This window comes from Onychostoma macrolepis, chromosome 05 (assembly GCF_012432095.1).
Source record: "Onychostoma macrolepis isolate SWU-2019 chromosome 05, ASM1243209v1, whole genome shotgun sequence".
Classification (NCBI taxonomy): Eukaryota; Metazoa; Chordata; class Actinopteri; order Cypriniformes; family Cyprinidae; genus Onychostoma; species Onychostoma macrolepis.
The window spans coordinates 14,026,718-14,048,091 of record NC_081159.1 but is presented as its reverse complement, the minus strand read 5'-3'; the positions used below and the strand labels follow the sequence as shown (position 1 = coordinate 14,048,091).

At 37.6% G+C, this 21,374-nt stretch overlaps 1 protein-coding gene across 1 annotated transcript in view; it reads right to left on the bottom strand.

The window, feature by feature from the left end:
- The window catches only part of wdfy3 (WD repeat and FYVE domain containing 3), a 78,786-nt gene that overhangs the window by 45,787 nt on the left and 11,625 nt on the right, over positions 1-21,374 (bottom strand). The window contains 10 exon segments of the mRNA XM_058775444.1: positions 342-535; positions 1,883-1,981; positions 2,286-2,753; positions 4,687-4,853; positions 5,190-5,376; positions 5,752-5,944; positions 6,032-6,193; positions 13,022-13,131; positions 14,152-14,275; positions 16,021-16,231. Of these exon segments, the coding sequence (XP_058631427.1) occupies positions 342-535; positions 1,883-1,981; positions 2,286-2,753; positions 4,687-4,853; positions 5,190-5,376; positions 5,752-5,944; positions 6,032-6,193; positions 13,022-13,131; positions 14,152-14,275; positions 16,021-16,231 (1,915 nt within the window).

The following is a 21,374-nucleotide window of genomic DNA, read 5'->3' as shown; positions in this document are numbered from 1 at the left end:
ACCTCGTCACGCTGCTGGTGTTTTAAAAACCACGGCGCTCCCATTCAAAACAATTGAAAAAATATGTTAGCCTCAGGAAAAACATTTTGGTGGACACATAGCCTAATGGCTGCTAATATATTATATAATATGATATATTATTGTATTATATTACATATAATAGAAGTGCACCAAAATTTTTATTTGACAACCGCAACATTTTGATCAATAAAATTTTGAAGCATTAATTTCAAAATGTGGACATTTACTATTTTCCAAATTTACTCCATTGCTATCTGCACCTGTAACCAACTTGGCTGAATGTGTCACTTATTTTCTTCACAGTTATAAATGTGCCTCACCCGCAGAATGTCAGTTTTGAGCTGTAGTTCTGTTGATGGTGCGGAGTGCATGAGGCCGAGCAGAGTACCCATGTCATCATCTCCAGATGGTGACAGCACCAGCTGTTGAATGATCATCAGAGCGTGCTCACGACACTGACGGTACTTCACAATGTTGTGCACACACCGGGCTCCGCCAAACTCACGGAACAATCCTGAGAGATTCAGATTTTCTCGTTAAAAATTCATCTCAGTGTCATATAAGCTTGGAGACAACTTCAGTTTCAACTTCATAGCTTGGAAAGATATTTAATGTATTGTTTATGTAAATATTAGAAACAACAAGACCATAGTGAGATTTAGAAATGACTGATCACCTCAGTGTCAATGCCATATTTGGAATTACTCAACTCATTTTCTGCAATAAAGCCATTCTGACTGGCTAACAATAAATAAAGCATGAGTGCATCTATGAGACAGAGCATTCTGAGACTATCAGCAGCCATGATATAGAAGAGAAATGATTACAGAGCTGAAGTTGAGAGTGTTTCTCAACCAGAGACCTGACTCAGCACAGAGAGTGAGACTACTGCAGGGCCTGAGAGCATGAAAATGAATTTTGACTCGTCCCTGAGTGCTTAAAAACAAAGGAAAAATGGCAGTACAATAACACAATTATATTGAAAGCCTAAGGGGTGCACTGGAAAGTTTTAAAACAAGCTATGTCAATCTCATATTTCTGTTCAAGAACATATGAAATCAAAAATTAACTTTTGTGGCATTGTGTCTATGTATATTAGCTTCGAGGCTATCTATATACTAGCATACTGCTAAAAGTTACTAAAATGAACCTTTAGCAGATCTTACAGATTTAAAATGTAGTCTTTCTTTACTGACAAAATATTAAAAAATATTAATGACTCGTGCTCCACACAAATTTTTGTCTAATCAAAAGCTCTCAAGAATGAGTAGGAAGTAGCAAATGATGGTTTACAGCTACAATGTAACTAAAGCCTAAGTACTATTTTAAAAGAAAAGGGACATCTCCTTTTGTCTTGCCAAAACAGACCATTTTAAATGGAAATGATATCACTGTGATTAACTACTTTTGATTAAAAAAGTAAAAAATGTCTGTCTGAGAGTTGAACTTCCTGATACGCACAAATAAAGTAATACCAAAAACACCTCTTAAACAAATACACAAGGTGTGGGTGGGTGAGGGGTGGGATGAACTCCAATCCTGTGTAAATCTGCAGAGCTTCTGTGTGACAGATTCCGTTAGGCCCTGATTATGAATAAAAGGTAGCTAAAGAGGAAGAGACGGTGAGACCAAAACTACTGTGTCAGTCTAATTCCAAGCCTACTGCTCACCATTTCCTCTTTCAAAACCCAGCAAAACTCAGAGCCATAGACTTCTGGGCAGCGTTCTGACATATGGTGTGATAACGCTTCGGGTGATCAGTTTGTGTCCCGTCCTGTGGGCCTTTCCTAATCTCATTCCACTCTCCAAAGTCAATTTAACATTAAAAAGTGAAAAAAGAAACAGTCATGCACACATTTACCTGCATTGGTGTTCGATCCTTGCAAGAGGACTGTGAGTGTCTCCATGACAAGCCAGGCAAGCTGTTTTTGCTCTTCAGCCACATTGTTTTTGGCATCACCTGACCACAGTGGGGGGAGCAGTCATTGAAATTAGAACTAGTATCAACATTGTTATTGTTAACTAAGACAAAAATGTAAAAAAAAGTTTTTTGTTAATTGAAATAAATAGAGATATTTAAAAAAACGAATTAAAAAAAGACAAAAGCACATGATAAAATTCCTAAAATTTAAAACTAAAATTTTAAAAACTAAAAAGTATAAAAAAATACAAGCTAATTAATAAGCACTATATAAAAATACTTAAATAACCCTTACTAATATATATATTTTTAATGATTTAATTTTAGTTCACAAAAGATTTACCCTGCTCGCCATGGGCTTGCGTTGGGTCTTTCAACAGTGCTGCATATTTGTGGAGCAGGTTAACTAGCACTTCCAGCAGTCCAACTTCACGGAAGACATCACTGAAGACAGGGTGGTGGCGCCCGAGTTTGAGAAGAGTGCGAGTTGCTGTGATGCTGCATCCGTAAGAAGTACTTGACTTTAACAGCACGCTAACGCTAAAAAGCTCTTTGCATGGTACGTAATTAAGACCGAAGACAACAAACTCCAGTAGCTCAAAGTACTTGGACTGCACCTCCGGTAGCTTTGCTACTCGCTCTGCAAACTGCGACAGTGTATGCTGCGCCTCTAAGATGAAATAGTTGGCATAGTCTGCGGCGTATATGTTGGCAATGGCTTCAAGGATCATACGTGCTAATCGACCACTCTTGGCCTTCAAGAAGGCATTCTGAAGCACAGAGAAAGCCTGGATGTTTCTGACCGTGTGGCCTGAAAAAAAGATATTGAATCATAAGCAATGATGGACAAAAAATAACCAATACATTATTAAAAATGGCTCCTGTTGTGTTCCACAAATGTTAGTCATTCATACAGGTCTGGAACATGATGGTGAGTAAATAACAAAAGTATGTTCATTTTTGGCTTAACTTTTCATTTAGCACCACCGTCTAGACACCAGAAACTCCAGTGACCGTTGGTGAACTCTAGCTAGTAACACACAACCTCACATATTTTCATTTCCTCTCAATCTGAATGCAGAAGTGTATATTCATGACATGACTTCCAAATAATTCTGTAGTTAAAAAGAGGTCAATCACACATACAGCAAGTCACATAATATTCATAAATGAACAGCATTGCCATAGTTGAGACCAGCTCATTCAAGTCAGAGCCCAGAAGAGGGTTGAATTCAAAACATAAGTCTGTAACAAGACCAAGACTATCATTTATTTATTTATTAACACCATGTCAGCAGCAAGGCAAATAACATAATAAAAGTCATACAATTAACAAAAAGATATATAAGACATTTAAGCTTAATAGTAGACAAAAAAATCGGAAATACACTAAGGTGATACAACAGTTAAACACATCTCTGAATAAAATCGTCTATTTACGTTCAAAACAGCACCCAAGACCATGAAAATATGATGGTCTTAAACTCTGACTCGAGGACCAAGACTCGAAGATTAAGACCAAGACCATGAAAATACATTCTTAGAATCAGACTTAAGTCTCATATTTTCATGGTCTTGGTCTTGTCATAGACTTGGGAGTATGTGGACTCAACATTCTTCCGGTATCGGTCTTGATTCAGACTCAAATGAGCTGGTCCAGACTACAACATTGCTGAATAGCCACCAATGGTCCTGAGCACAAAATTGATTACTGATGTTTATTTCTCCACTGGGTCTTTCTGAAAAGTAATTATGCTATACAACTAGGCTTCAAGAAAAACATACTGTATGCAATAATAACAACTATGAACACCCGACCGTCACATGATCATAGAGTGAGACAAGCCAGTCCTTCAACCCTGCAACCCTTAAAAACACATTCTTGTGCATTCAACCTTTATGAACTTCCAGTGAGCGCTATTGCTGGTTGAGTGAAAATGACACCACAAAGTAGGAAATAAACAGTCTTTGTGATTGGCTTGTAGGAAAAGAGGAAGTCTTGATGTGACTGGGTGCATAAACAACATAATCTGGCACCATTATTTTAATTACAGCATTTAATGGCTCTTGGCGAGGCATAAGACAAGCCAAACAAATAACCTAACCAGATTACACAGTAGGTGTCTGCTGTTTGCCACCTTCTGACCAATTAATGCCATTTACAGCCAGTGAACACTAATGTTTTAATTCTCCCTCAGAAACCGCAGGCCCTTCTTCTCCTTGTGTGACTAAAAGAGTAATCTAGCTGATGAAGGGAGGCAGCAGCAGACACAGATGAGGGGGTTAATAATTGAAAACGCCATGAGGAAGAAAACTGCTAATCTCACTCAAAGGTCTAGACAGCTATTGATTACAGCTAGGTTAATTCATCCTGCAAGCTCTTAAAAAAGATTTAAGTATCATTGTCATTTTTTTGAATGAATGAATGAATGAATGGATGGATGAATGGATGAAATCATTTAAAGAGTCATTTGAATTTCTTTGTTTGGAAGCAAGAAAAAATCTCAGCGGATGCAAAAATGTGAACGAATGCAAATATAGAAGCACACTAAATCTCTAAAGTATTTTAGTAATGCAGGAGACTTAAGCCTCAGCATTGCAAACTTGCCATCTGAATCCCAATTTTTCCATGTTTCCTGGCTAAAGTTCAACAGACCCCGGAATTTTACATCACCAACTTTCACACCCAGCTGTGCTGTGACACAAGTTAAGAGTCAAGTGCATGTCAATTCATGAGGGCTGACCTTTCCCAGAAGGCTGTGGAACCACAAAACCTGGAAGCAGGAAGGGTGCTCCGGTAGTGAGACCAGCTGGCTTCAGCTCACTGACACCATATGTGGTCAGAGCGGTCACCAGGTTCACCAGGTCCTTTAGTGCATCTTTGGATTCATCCTCTTTGGCCTGCTCCAACCTAATATGTATAGCAAGTATAACAGAGAGTATCACTACTCAATCATATCAGAATTTAAAATAACTAATACTGCCTCTTATTGCCTTTAAATTATTAATTTTTGGGGGTGAACTATGCCTTTAAGCTAACACTTTAAGTAAACATACAAGCAAGATAATAAAATAACTTAAATACTTTAAGAAATTATATTCTGCAAGAACACACTCAATTGATCAAGTTTGAAAATGTACAGTCCACTGATCATTACTGCAAAATAACCCTCTTCCTGACCACACATTATCCTTCAAATATAAAATCCTGAAGATTTTTTGCAATAAATAATTAAAAATCATTCACCTGATCATAAGATCTATTAGGAAGGTGTAGCCCTGACACATGCGGAAGTCATCCAGGAGTGTCTGAGAGACATCACTCGAATCCTTCAAAAAACAGGAGAGCCCAGCAAACATCTCCACAATCTCCAGTGGAGAGAGGTCATCTGACTGCTGCATGTTCTGGATGCACGTTGACAAGCACTCTTTCTCTGCAAGAGAGACAGAACAAATGTTGTCATTTTTGAAGCAGTTTTAACTTTTTTGCAGTAAACCAACAAATACCTAAAGACAACATTTCCACATTCACATACTTCAAAGGACTTAAATACATCTTAAGGGCAAAGATGTGAGCATTGATCCATTAACTGCAGAGCAATTCTTGGCAAAAGTGTCTGCAAACACCAGACACTGACCTCTAAAAACGCTACAAGCACAATAGTGAGTGACAGTAACCGGTTACGTAAGGTTAAAATGTTACTTGGGTTCATAAGATGCCAGCAGCAAAACATTGCCAGTGTATGCATCAATGCAGAGCAACGGCAAAGAACCACAGTGAAAGAAGTCAAATCATCACCGCAACTTACCGTGGATGTACTTGACGACGTTGACACTGAGACCATGTCGGGAGATGGTGGTAAGCACTTCTCCGGCGCTCTTCCTCCACGGAAGGTTGTGGGGGGGACACCAGGAGGTGATGGCACTGAAGAGCAGCTGTAGATCATCCTTCTGGGCCAGCTCTTCTGCTGGAGACACGTAGCTACACAGCTTCACAAGGATCTGAGAAGAAAAAGTCACAGTTGGTCTCAATATGTACACTTTATGGATATTTTGTGGATAAAACGCTGTTCCTAAAGACAGACAGACCTGGACAAAGACTTTCTGTAGAAGAGCTCTGCGGTCTGCCAGAGGAAGCTCAGTCTGGGTGGCAGCAGGAACCTCGGGCATGTGGGGCAGATCAAAAAACAAATATAGACACTTCACCAGCGTGGAGGGCACAGACATGGTGGTCATACAGTCCACTGTTTTCTGTAGAAACATAGAAGGGGAAGGATTAAAATTCAGCTAATGAGCAGATCATGTTTTTTTTATGTATTCGAATACAAATAACTGGCAACCTGTTTAATATTCTACAATTCTGTTAACGGATAGACTAGAGAATGGGGAAAATAAAAATGAGTCACTTTGCATTACATATCAGTCCTATGAAACACCGTGTTTAAAACCATCATCATCAGACAGCTTGCTGAATGGTAAAACAAGGATTATAACAGTTTTTAAACCCAAGTTTGAGGTGTAAACTTGAACAACTTTTTCTTGAATAACCTATTTTCTGTTAATACAAATGATTATACACTATTGTTCAAAAGTTTGGGGTTGGTAAGATTTTTGAAAGTTTTTGACAGAAGTCTCTTATGCTCACCAAAGCTGCATTTGTTTGATCTAATATACAGTAAAAACAGCAATATTGTGAAAATTCTTAAAATGTAACTGTTTTATATATATATATATATATATATATATATATATATATATATATATATATATATATATATATATATACACACACATACACATATTTTAAAATAAACTGAACAGTAACGTAAATTCTTAATTACATCCTTTATTGTCAAAATCCAATAAACCATGTGTACTGATGAAACAGTAAACCTACCTGTGTGCAATTCATCTCATTACAGTTTGGGTCTCAGGTCCTTTGTGAAACCCTGGTAAGCATAATATGGGAGATCAGTGATGTCATCACTCTGCACTAAAGGGGCTCAGGTGGACGTGACTGAAACGAAATGCTGCAGGTGGGTCAGAGCTTCGCTTTTCACTGCCATGTCACCTGCAGCAGTCTCGCCTGACACTAATCAGAGCAGGATCCTGCTGCTGGTGCCAATGAAACACTGATGAGAGGATAAAAACCCATCAGCCGCTTTTAAAGCAAGTCAGGAAGTGGTAGGATTCAGCTCAATCCGGCCAATAATTCTCTCTCTCACATAAACACACACATATGCACAGCCCAAGCACTTCTTTCATTGCAGCAGTCAGTCTGCAGCAGTGTGCACAGGCTGTCACATAAAACCCTGTCTACTCACAAAGGGTCAGAAACAGTCAGGTTCATTATAAACAATCACAAAACATTTCTTCTTATCATTGTTGAAAAAAGTTCTGCTGCTTAATATTTTTATAGAAATTATCATTTTTTCCAAAAAGAATAAAAAGCTCAAAAGATCAGCATTTACTATAGATAAATGTCTTTGTCAATTTTGATCAATTTAATTGCATCCTTGCTGAATAAAAACAAAAAAAATACTTTTAAACAATAGTGCAGTTATCAATATAGTTATCTTTCTTGGTGTGGACAGGTCTTAAGACAAGGCCAAAGAATCCCAGCAGTGCCAAACCTTAATGGAGGATGCATTACAGCACAGTCACATTTAGTGCTTTCATAAGAATGAGACAGCAAAACAGAAGATTAATCACTTCTGCATTTTCATTCCAGTAAACACACTACGTGCACAAAAAATAAATCAATAAATCTGTGAAATAAATAAAAAAATCCACTATTTAGCAACATTAATAGTCTTTTACATACAAATTAAGGACAGTTAAAGCCTCTCAGGCAAAAGCTGCATGTGTGAGGGAAATTGAACCAGTTGGACTCCATAAAGCCCCCGTTATGGCAGACGGTCAAGACTTGAAATAGTTCTCTCTGTGGTAGATAACCTCAACACTGAAGAGACGCTAGCGGACAATGTGGTCTAGGGTCAAGTGTACATGCCACCTACAGCCACTAAACGATGATGTCTGACAGAAAAACACCAATGGAAGAAGGAAAAAGCAGGAGGACTTCTCACAGACTGTCAACGCAGGGGAAGATGAGACAAGAGAGACGGTGACCATGAGGGTGAATTGAGGGTGCATTGGGAATGTAGAGCATGAAGGGCGTCCTTACAGAGAGAAAAGAAAAGACCTTTGTTGTTTCCGAGGGGCGGAGGGTGTTGCCAAGAGCACCAGTTTTTGTCTGCAACTCACAGCTTAGAATACAAACATATTTCACCCCTCAAAAACTTGCTTCACTTCTCAAAACTAGAGCCTCCTGCCTGAAAAGATAATGGTGCATGTCCAATTAATTCAAGCTCATCCTCTGGATTATGACAAGCTCTAAATTGTGCCATATCACTGGATCCGCATTTCAAAAGGTCTGCATTTAGGTGGTGGAAATGTGTTTTATGTGCAGTGCAGCATGGAGATTTTATCAGAAAGCGTTTTCATTATATATTCACAGTAAAGCAGAAAGAGGGAGTAGTAAATGTCAAAATAGGCAGTGTGTGTGTAAGAGAAAGGGCACTTATTAGGCCACAGGAAATCTACACTTCTGCGCTTCATCTTTATGTGCACAAGTTCTTTTCAGTGTGTTATGGAGGTAAATGATCCTTAAGGATTATATGAACCAAAATAAAATTAGAGCTAACAACAGACTTGAGAGAGATTTGAGCGTGCTGGCAGAACTTCAGCCAATTAATGAGATCCTACTTTATTAAAGCAGGCCAACACAAACAACTTGCACTGAAGGAAAATAACCATACAAAATCACAAGGAGACATTAACATTAAAAAAGGGCTAATTATAATAGCATACACACTTCTGTTAAGAAGTTCAGGTCAGCAAGGATGCAGTGAGTACAAAAATATTTATATTCTTTTGAACTTTCAATTCATTAAAGAATCCTGAAAAAAAAAAAAAAAATGATGGATCCACAGACAGCCCTTTAATAATTCCTATGATGTAACCATGCCCTTCTAACAGAGTAAATACACATATACCCGGAAACCATTCACTACTACAGTACATGGCATGGCTTTACTGTAGCCCCCACAACGCACTGCAAAAGATATAGAAAAATAATATCCAGCACCAGCTACTAAAGAACAGATTTCATGAGATATCATAGATTCTCATTGTGATGCAAAAAATTTACATTGGCCCTTCCAGAGTGCTATAATTTATGAGATACAGTTTGGGCACTGACATAATGACCTACCCTGGACAGGAAATCTGCACCTCTATTCTTGACTGACTTCAAAGAGCTTTGGATGAGAGTGGGATCAGTCCTTCCTCGTCTAATGAATGACATGATAGGCACATTGTCTGTTTGATCAATCCATGAGAGGAAGTGCTTCAGGGCAACAAAAAAACTAGTAATTGGAGATCATTTATGTGGTGTTTCACTTCAAAACAGGGCTTCATAAAGTGACCCTTGACTTGGTAGTCATGGCCTCAAGCTGTTCATGCTTGAGCAATCAATAGCCTGAGAAACGGGTCCTACGTGACACCATCCTCAAGCTGGAAGTTGAGACGTCAGGTCTGCAACCATTGTTGGAGAAGCCATCTAGAGCAGTGGTTTTCAAACCCTGGGTCGCGACCCTTGGGTGGGTTGTGAGACTTAAAAATGATTTAAGGAAAACGTATGTAACCAAGTAGACTCAGGAAATAAGCAACTATAACATAAACAACAAAACGAAAGTATCTGGCAGCCGCCTCAGAATCAAATGTGTATTTGTGTTTGCGCTCTGTTTTTGCAATGTTGTACATTGTAGCAAATCAGAGACATATCTGTTGATTTCTATAACGCAATGGCCAATCAGAGGAGTTTTAGTGAGTCAGAATCCACTCACCGCTCAGAACGCGAGTGTTCTTGTTCAGCCCAGGGTTCTGGAAGCTCGTGGCGTAAATCCTCTGATTATAATGAACAAAGTGTAGGTGATGTAAATAAGAGATTAATTGTGCCGTGTTGACAGATTGATTATAGCGGAATTAGAGATCGCGATAAACTGAAATGAGTGACAGCTTTTTAAGGAAGCACACTTTGCACGCTTTCTTTGCTGTATATAGCCTATTCTCCATTCAGAATTTAAATAAAAGTTTCGTTTTTCATGCTGCTAAGAGGACCAATGTGGCGTACTTGCAACAAACGTTCGGATGTGACATCCGCATATTCTCTCGAAATTGCAATGACATTGTGATAATCATAACTATGGACTGGACAAAATATGATATGTCAGAATAGATGTGCATGAAGGCAAGCACCCTCACTAATTTCAGAAGCACCGACAGTGATTTGATTTTGGAACAGATCATCCTTCCAGCATATATATATACAGTGGGGCAAAAAAGTATTTAGTCAGCCACCAATTGTGCAAGTTCTCACACTTAAAAAGATGAGAGAGGCCTGTAATTTTCATCATAGGTATACCTCAACTATGAGAGACAAAATGAGGAAAAAAAATCCTGAAAATCACATTGTAGGATTTTTAAAGAATTAATTGGTAAATTCCTCGGTAAAATAAGTATTTGGTCACCTACAAATAAGCAAGATTTCGGTCTCTCACAGACCTGTAACTTCTTTAAGAGGCTCCTCTGTCCTCCACTCGTTACCTGTATTAATGGCATCTGTTTGAACTAGTTATCAGTGTAAAAGACACCTGTCCACAACCTCAAACAGTCCAACTCCAAACTCCACCATGGCCAAGACCAAAGAGCTGTCAAAGGACACCAGAAACAAAATTGTAGACCTGCACCAGGCTGGGAAGACTGAATCTGCAATAGGTAAGCAGCTTGGTGTGAAGAAATCAACTGTGGGAGCAATTGTTCGAAAATGGAAGACATACAAGACCACTGATAATCTCCCTCGATCTGGGGCTCCACGCAAGATCTCACCCCGTGGGGTCAAAATGATCACAAGAACTGTGAGCAAAAATCCCAGAACCACACGGGGGGAACTAGTGAATAACCTGCAGAGAGCTGGGACCAAAGTAACAAAGGCTACCATCATTAACACACTGCGCCGCCAGGGACTCAAATCCTGCAGTGCCAGACGTGTCCCCCTGCTTAAGCCAGTACATGTCCGGCCCGTCTGAAGTTTGCTAGAGAGCATTTGGATGATCCAGAAGAGGATTGGGAGAATGTCATATGGTCAGATGAAACCAAAATAGAACTTTTTGGTAAAAACTCAACTTGCTGTGTTTGGAGGAGAAAGAATGCTGAGTTGCATCCAAAGAACACCATACCTACTGTGAAGCATGGGGGTGGAAACATCATGCTTTGGGGCTGTTTTTCTGCAAAGGGACCAGGACGACTGATCCGTGTAAATGAAAGAATGAATGGGGCCATGTATCGTGAGATTTTGAGTGAAAACCTTCCATCAGCAAGGGCATTGAAGATGAAACGTGGCTGGGTCTTTCGGCATGACAATGATCCCAAACACACCGCCCGCAACGAAGCAGTGGCTTCAGAAGAAGCATTCAAGGTCCTGGAGTGGCCTAGCCAGTCTCCAGATCTCAACCCCATCGAAAATCTTTGCAGGGAGTTGAAAGTCCGTGTTGCCCAGCGACAGCCCCAAAACATTACTGCTCTAGAGGAGATCTGCATGGAGGAATGGGCCAAAATGCCAGCAACAGTGTGTGAAAACCTTGTGAAGACTTACAGAAAACATTTGACCTCTGTCATTGCCAACAAAGGGTATATAACAAAGTATTGAGAAGAAATTTTGTTATTGACCAAATACTTATTTTCCACCATAATTTGCAAATAAATTCTTTAAAAATCCTACAATGTGATTTTCTGGATTTTTTTTTTCTCATTTTGTCTCTCATAGTTGAGGTATACCTATGATGAAAATTACAGGCCTCTCTCATCTTTTTAAGTAGGAGAACTTGCACAATTGGTGGCTGACTAAATACTTTTTTGCCCCACTGTATATATATGGGTTGCGATAATTTAAAAAGAAAAAAATAGGGTCGCTCTGAAAAAAGTTTGAAAACCACTGATCTAGAGTGAGGAATATTCCTCCTTTCTCCTACTCTTGGTTAAGTCCAACACATACTAATGTCACCATAGTAATCCTTCCGGCTTCCACGCAGTACTCCAGTTTTTTTATCTGGAAGGCAGTTTCTTTCTCTCTGATAACTGAGGTCTGTGCAACTCGAGATAAGGTGAACCAAGCACACGCTCAATAAATTACACTTGCTGTTTCTAGATTTAAGCAATACAGCCGCTGATAGTGTGCTGAAAGGCAAACCTAACATGGCTGGTTCCAGTTTTTGCTTATATTTTTCATAAACTAGGTACTGACATGCCAAGGGACAATTAGGTTTTCTTAAAATTCGAAAAACTTGCAAACATTTTGGTAGAATACAATTTTGGTAGCTGAATAATAAACAGTTACTTTAAAGGGTTAGTTCACTCAAAAATGAAAATTCTGTCATTAATTACTCACCCTCATGTTGTTCCAAACCCGTATGACCTTCGTTCATCTTTGGAACACAAATTAAGTTATTTTTGATGACCACACTCACACATCCACACCACATTCAAGACCCGTTAAAGTAGTCCATGTGACATCAGTGGTTCAACCTTAATTTTATGAAGCTACAAGAATACTTTTTGTGAGCAAAGAAAACAAAAATAACTTTTTTCAACAATTCTTGCAGGGTCAGCACTCTGTTATAAGCTCTCGGATTTCATCAAAATTTCTTGATTTGTATTCCGAAGATGAACAGAGGGTGAGTAATTAATGACAGAATTTTCATTTTTGGGTGAACTATCCCTTTAAATTGTACAAATATTTCTCAATATTACAATTTTTACTGTATTTTTGATCAAATAAATGCAGCCTGGGTGAGCATAAAAGAGTTCATTCAAAAAAATTACTAAATTAAAAAAAAACATTAAACAAACTGTGCATGTATTTATGTCTCTGCATACATTTTTCTAGACCAGATGGACCTTGCTTTTATTTGTAAATGCTTCTTGTGATCGTTTCATCTGCCTCACATTAAACACACAGACCTGTCCTGAGGAAGCCAGCAGGTTGATGGTGGTCAGGAGCATCCAGCCCCGGCTCGCCTCCTCGCTCTGATTTACCTCCAGAAACTGCACAATGGCTCTGCTGGCCGCCTCTGTGGGAGGAGCACACGCACACAAACAGAATCACTGACGCGTTTAACAGTGTGTGCATGTGGATCAAATCCATTTTCACACGTCAGCTTGTGTGTGACTGGCCTCATCTGGGGAAGGACGCCGAGTCAATTAGAGGTGATGACATGCAGGCAGTTTCGTTTCTCATTCATCCATTGCTGCCTCTTTTTGAGATGCAATATCGTGACACCCCAGTGAATTCACAAAGGATAAGATTTACTCAGAAGAATGTTATTTTCTGCCACAATGAAAATGCAATCATATAATGGCATTTTGAAATGCATTGTTATTAAAATGCAATAAATCTCACATATAGAATAAATACAGTTTTATTAACATTTTACATAATGCTTTTCATTGTATAAGTATTATGAATATAGTTTGAAAACAAAAACAAGTGTTAAAACATAATAGAAAAATCAGCTAAAATGCTCAAGCACTTTCTCCTCATTGTATCATGAGATGCTCAATCTGGTGTTTGTGGATCTATGCAGCATATGCTGTCACGGTAGATTACATCACCAAAAATAAACATTACTGTACATCATGTGCCAAGACAAGCTGCCAACACGCAGTGTGCGGACAGCAGAGTAACTCAAAGACCATAAAGCCCAGATTGAGTGTTCCTCAGTAATAAAAGCAAGAACACATAGGTATAAAGCAGGTATAGGATCAGGATCAACACTGTAATGTCTATACAAACTTATTAATAAATAGAGGATACAACTTCTATTATATCACTTTAAAAATAATAATTAAAAAAAACTATTTAACTTGTGTAATGGGAAAACAAAGTTTAGCAAATAAAAGTGTGGTCGAATTTTAATGTTTACATCAACCTTCAAAAATAATTGATTCTTTAATGACTTTTAATATATCATGCTAACACATTTTTTCAGACTTTTTAAGTTTTCTTACAATTAAATAGATTAGCCCAGGTCTGTGTAATACATACTTGTGTGTTAACAGAATACCCAGGACATTCGAGTAGTTTGAAGTACCTGTTGATTTATTGGATGCTCTCCGTCTGATCTCAGTCACCATCAGCCTGGACACTTGAGTGGTGAACTGCAGCAGGTCTGAAAACTTCTCATTCATCGTGTTTGGTGGAGCATTCCCAAACACCTGTCACACACACAAAAATACCATTTACACAGCTCAAACAACCCTCTTTTCATGTAGAAAATTTTCCTCTACAAAGATGGGGACCTGTTGAGTTACAGCTGAGGTTTAATCAACAGTCAGTCCCTTGATGTCTGAAGAGCAGTATGCTCAGTTTATAGAGTTCTTTAGCTTTCGTAGCAGCGCTGATAAGACATTCACAAAACTGCCCTTCAGCATCTGGCTCGCAGTCAGAATGTCCAGTCAAATTAGTATACTAACCACAAACATTCATAAGAGGTGCAAGACCATCATGTTCAAATCTAGACTGTCAGGCCTCTTGCTGTTTGAAGAAATCAAAATCAAGAGAGACATACTTAATGTTAATGCTAATACGCAGCGTTTCACATGAGTCTATAGCTCTTCATCAAATATGACAGCATTGTAAATAGAGAGCCTGTTTCATCCCCCTTCTACAAGTGCTCTCCAAACGCACACAGGCTGCAGCAAGTCTGCGCTCTTTTATGCACAATGATGAGCTGTAGCTGAGGTCATATGCAGTGTTTCTGTATAATCAATGCTGGATGATTAGCACCATCATGCTCTTCTCCAGCCTGTGAGAGTCACTTGATGTCATAACGACTACCTAGCCTTTGTAAATGAAGCACTTGTAACTGCTGGTTCTCTTCTTCTCATTGTTTAAGTTAACAGTAAGTATAGTGGAAATAATTTGGCTTAAAGACAGGGATTTATTATTTTAATTATCAGAAGAATATAGCGATTTGTCTGTAAAATAAGACAATGTTTTACGGTTCTTGCATGCTAACAATATGAAATTCACTGACTATATACACTACTGTAAATTTAGGGTCAGTAAGATTACTTAATGTTTAGAAAGAAGTCTCATGCTCATCAACGCTGCATTTATTTGATCAAAAATAATGATTGTTTGTTTGTGTTCAACACCATTCCAGCTACTGTGGCTATTTTCATGATGAGCAATATCAAAAATACAGTAAAAATAGTAATATTGTGAAATAATAATTTAAAAAAATAAAAAAAATTCTGTGATGGCAAAGCTGAATTTTCAGCAGCTATTACTCCAAATTTCAGAAATCATTCTAATATGTAGATTCGGCTCTCAAGAAACATTTTATTAAAAATTTTGAAAACAGTTGTGCTGCATAATGTTTTTGTGAAAACTGTGATACAATTTATTAGGATTCTTTGATGAATAGAAAGTTCAAGAGAACAGCATTTATTTGAAACGGAATATTTTGTAACAATGTTAAAATCATACTGTACATTTTGATCAATTAAATGCATCCAAAAGTATCCATTTACTTTAAGTAAATCTTACTAAGATTGACCCAACTGGTAGCCCAAAAACCCCATGAATGGTAGCAAACTTAAATGTTTGGTTTTTTGCACTGTTTGGTGATTTTCTAGCAATTCTGCATATGAAGTTTACAGTCGTTACAGCTTTACAACTTCCAGCTACTGGTGCAATTATAATAAATGAGACAAAAACAAAAAGAACAAAACCACCAGGGGTGTTTTAGTGTTATCAGTGCAATAAAATGTCAACTATATTTGTCTTCTCTGTTAATGCATTTTGACTGGTGAGGCTGTACTTTTCAGAAGTCTCTCTACTTTCTGTCTACCTCTGCTTCTTTTCTTTTCTTTTTTTTAAATAAATTGCATTATTCTGATGCACATTACACTATGATGATGCTGTCTCTTTATGTAAACAGCCATTTCTCTCTCACCCGGTTGAAAACAGGCAGCATCATGTAGAGCTTCTCCTCCTGCTCTTTTTGTGTCATGTGGCGCGGCGGGTGGCAGAGCTCGGAGAAGAGACGGCGCAGGTGCATGAGTCCCAGAGCGTTGTCTTGTGGGCTGCACTCCTCCTGCCGTGGCCTCCCCATGATCCTCTTCACCATATTCATTTTCAGAGGCTTCTTGAGGCCGAAGCCAGCCCTGACAGAGCAGACAAATACACAAAAGAGAGGTTTTGTGAAATGGAGGAAATGGAAAGGGGAGGGTGAGGAGGGGAAAAAATAAGATGTCAGGGAAATTGATTGTCGATTGTGAACATCCACTTCTAATGTGACGTGATATGCTAGATTCAAACTGCAGATCAAATTCAGCCTGTTTATTTCTTGCTGCTTCTGTCTGAGACCCTTTAGTGAGGATTCTGCTGCAGGTACAGAAATACTGCAGGACATGCAAACAAAACTGGATCCAAGGTATTATTTAAATTCATTTCAAGCACACGGCGATTATAGCAAACTTAAAAATCTATGTATAAAGCAACAAGATTTGTGTATAACTGCACAACCCCTTAGGATAAATAGTACTATTATTGAGAAGCTATTGTGTGATTTTGTAGTTCTTATTCTTCTCATCTAGAACTCTCTCTCTCTCTCTCTCTTACTAAATGCAAATATTAGCAAATAAACATGCAGAAAACAACCATTTGTGTAGTAATGGGCTACATGGCTTGCTAAAAGGGCTGGGCAATAAACAATATCATATCATCAAGATCATGATAAAATGTAACGATAATTAGCTCTGGAAATTTTTATCTATATGGATTAATGTAACTTTGCTTTCCATTTATTACTTAAAGCACACTTAAAAGTACTTTAACACCACAGCGAAAACTACTAGCCTAACTAACAGTATTAAAGGGATCATGACATGAGAAGTCACATTTGCCTTGATCTTTTGGCATAAGAGGTATTTGTACTATTAATTCATAGCTAAAAATGTCCTCCTCATTATAAACAAAGCATTTATTTAATCAAGCTCCAAAAATGGCTCTTGTTGGATCTGAGGGGCGAGGTGACATCACCTGGGCACAGTCGTTTGTATAAACACTGCCTCCAGAGCAAGACATTGACAAATAGTCGTGTTCTCAACATAGGCCCCGCCCACTGGCATTCAGTCGCTTAACGGCTTGACATTTGATCACGCTGAATAAGAGTGTTGCGTTGCATCAAAACCAAATAGAAATTACAATCACAAATACAGATGCGCGTTCGCTTTCTGACGCAGTCCACACACTTTAGTCTGTCATCAAAAGGACAAATGGAGTGAAAGAATGTTCACTTTGACGAGTTTGGTTTAAACAGCTGCTTTAAATATATAAAAAAAAAAATTCATGTCATGACCCTTTAACTAAATCTAATGGTATTAAAGGCAAGAGAACAGTCAGTAAAAGTGTGACCCTGGACGACAAAACCAGTCTTAAGCAGTGATGGGAATAACGGCGTTATTTTTTCAGTAACGAGTAATCAAACGAATTACTGTTTCTCCCATTACAACGCCGTTACCATTACTGACAATAAAATGCGGCGTTACTATAATTTATAATATTATTATCATTTTATTTTTCAGTTTATCTGAATGGATGCACAGTGTTGTATTTGACATACCGTAAACTCTAGTGTGAAGGAACACGGCTCGCCGTCGCTTTGTCTCACACGCGCAAAGAAAGATACAGAGCAAGAGAGTCTTACATAACATGCAGAATTGACGCGCTACATGTAAACGATATTCTTTGTTGCATTTTCCTGTCAAAATAACGGAGTTCCTTTGGAATTCTTCAGCTTTTGAGAACTGCCGGGTTCTCTTGTAGTGGGCGGAACTTATGCGCAAGCGACAATCTCATTGGCTGGCGCTCATTCATTATCGTCCCTGTTTTGATTTCAGCAAATCAATTCGAGCGAACGCAGACAACGTGATTAATATTCATGAACCCAGCAGCACATTAATCCTTAGTGCGTTTTATATTGTTATTAGTAGTAGAATTCGTAGTAGTTTTGTTATCTTATCAGTATTATTTTTTATTTTTTCCTTATTTTATCGAAACACTAAATGACAAACAATTTCACCACCACCAGTCCTAAGTTCAGTCAACATGACAAATAATTACTAAAGTTCTATCATCATATAATGCTAAATTATCATAATATCAGATTATAATGCTTGACTGACTGATGCTAAGTGTCAGATATTTAAAAAACCCAAAAAACTGCCATTTTACAAACATAAGCTTTATATATATAATTGCTTGATACTATTTACAATAATATATTGAATTTGATAGGTGTCTCTCACATTGTCCCACAGAAATATTAAAATAGATTAGTGTACAATGTTTTATAATAATAATTTATTATATTTAGTGTCCATTTCATTCATTTAATATTGGGGGCATCCAAGTTATCCAACTTTTTTTTTTTAAGTAACGCAATAGTTACTTTCCCTGGTAATTAGTTACTTTTATAATGATATAACTCAGTTACCAACTCAGTTACTATTTGTGAGAAGTAACTAGTAACTATAACTAATTACTTTTTTAAAGTAACGTGCCCAACACTGGTCTTAAGTCGCTGGGGTATATTTGTAGCCAAAAATACATTGTATGGGTCAAAAATTACAGATTTTTCTTTTATGCCAAAAATCATTCTGACATTACGTAAAGATCATGTTCCATGAAGATATTTTGTAAATTTCCTACTGTAAATATATCAAAACTTAATTTTTGATTAGTAATATGCATTGCTAAGAACTTCATTTGGACAACTTTAAAGACCATATTTTGATTTTTTTGCACCCTCAGATTCCAGATTTTCAAACAGTTGCATCTCGGCCAAATATTGTCCAATCCTAAACAAACCAATGGAATCAATGGAAAGTTTATTTATTCAGCTTTCAGATGATGTATTAATTTCAATTTCGAAACATTTACCCATATGACTGGTTTTGTGGTCCAGAGTCACAAATAAGAACAAATAGGCCAACACAAATTACATGCATAATAACAAAGATGCAAATAAAGTAAGGTCTAATAGTACTCACGTACAGATATGCCTATGTAATAATTTGGCCTGAATGTAAAATAACACTATTGTGTTAAGGGCTTGAATTTCAGCACATGTATTGCGCGTAATTCTACTAATTCCTGCATTTTCCGCGCTTGTAACTAGGGGTGTGCAATATATATCGTCTGCGATAATATCGTAATTGTTGTTTTAACGATGTGCAATTTGACATTATCGAGTATTTTGCAAAAACCATTCAAAACACACCTACAGAGCGCACACATACATTATGTGAAGTCTCGACTAGTGCGAGTGTGCATTTAGAGTGTGTTCTTTCACTGCATGATTCAGTCTATTAAAATACATTTGATGATCCGAAATTCAAGATATGGGGACAGAAATGTATATATTTATACCACTTCATATAGTTAATCAATTTCACATGAAGAGTGCCGGTTTGTTCTCCAAAAATTACCATGATTACAAATGTGATTAACAGTATTTTTTTATCTATTTTACAACAGTTAAAAAAAAACAATATGTTAATTAAGAGACTTACGTTTTAGACACCATATTGCCTGTTTTTCCTCTATTTTGACAACAAAAATAATTCCAAACAAAGGTGCAGCACTGTTTTGCGTTTCTGAGCAACATGACAGCATTTCGTTCCTGAATTAATCAACCATTTAAATGATTCTTTAATCATTTCAATCGCAATGACTCCCTTATTAACAGTGATTTGCTGTCCACGGTAGTCCTTAAGATACCAGCACATAATGCGGAATGTTTCCGCAAATATTTCATCGTGAAACACGCTTGGGACAGATGATGGAATGTATCATGTGTACGTGCTTTTTAGTCTGTGCAAGATGGCGCCAAAGAGAACTCAATTCAGTACTCACGCACTCTCTGTGAGACTCCTTTCTGTGAGCTCACACCCAAAGCGTGCACACACAGAGCCGCATCTAAAACAGCATGCGACTACAGAATTAAATTGTGTTGCATGTAAACGGCAAAATTATGAGTATTCAGTTGATTTATACTAAACATAGTCAGTATATAGGCTATTAAGCGAATGTAAACAGTAGGTATGCCCGAAAAGAAAATTCTTGGCCGTAGCCGAACAAAATGAAACACTGGGCCGAAGGCTGAATATCGAACACATTTTTTCGCATTTTTCCCCAATGTATTTTGCCAATTTCTTTTCACAATTGCATAAATTAAATAGCCAAAATGTGCTTTGTACTGTTTTGTCTTGCTTTTCTACAAAACAACAATTTAAAAGTATTTAACACTGAACATTTTTAACATTCTAGCAGACATTATAGTAGCAAAGCACAATTTAACTTAAAATTAATGAGTAAGTAAAATAATATTTTTGGACATTTTTGAGACTTGAATCAGTCATGTATTTTTTACAGTACAAATAAAAGCTACCTTGTTGAGCAGAAGAAATTTCTTTTAAAACATTAGATTTTATTTCATATCCCAATTTCAACACTATGTGTGAATGTTATAATAAATGTATTAAGAGCTGTTAATAATTATTATTATCATTATTATTGTCTTGCTTTTTTATTTTATTGTACAGAACAACAGTAAATTTACAATACTAACATTTATGAATGTTTATGGACTTTTCCTCAGCTTTTATTTTGGCAGAAACCCGCAGGAAGTCCTCAGTGCAGCTGACAGCAGATTTATAAATAATTCTCATTATGAATTTGGGAAGATGTTTGTCGCACATATAGATATTCATTGGTTTGCCGATTAATCGGCACTGATAGTTGATTGCCACAACTATCGGTTATCGGCAAAAATCCATGCCAATAGTTTTCCGGTTTGCAACCGTTGCCGGAATGGCTGAGAAGGGTCCGCTGGCATTATACAGTACGAGAGCGGCCTCTAGAGGCGGAAATCACTGACAGCACGTGTTGTTTATTTTGACACGTGACACTTAAATACAGCCGACAGAAAAGCCTGCTGCAGAACAGAACGTCATTCACATAGTTTTCTATTAAATTACATTATATTTGTCCCAAATTGTTGTGAATGTATATAATGACTTCACCCTAGGCTATAAATTATGTATTGTGCATTTTTCAGCAAAACGTTTGTCTTTCTGTGGCTCTAATAAAGTCTGTATGCTTCATGTAGAGAGCTGTAGTACAGATCGCGTGTTCTCTTTCCACTTGCTCTGTTTTTTTAAACACCGAACTTCAAACTCATTTATGCCACATTGTTCATTCTTGAAGCAAACTTATGTCCGTTTGGTGATTTAAATAAATTGT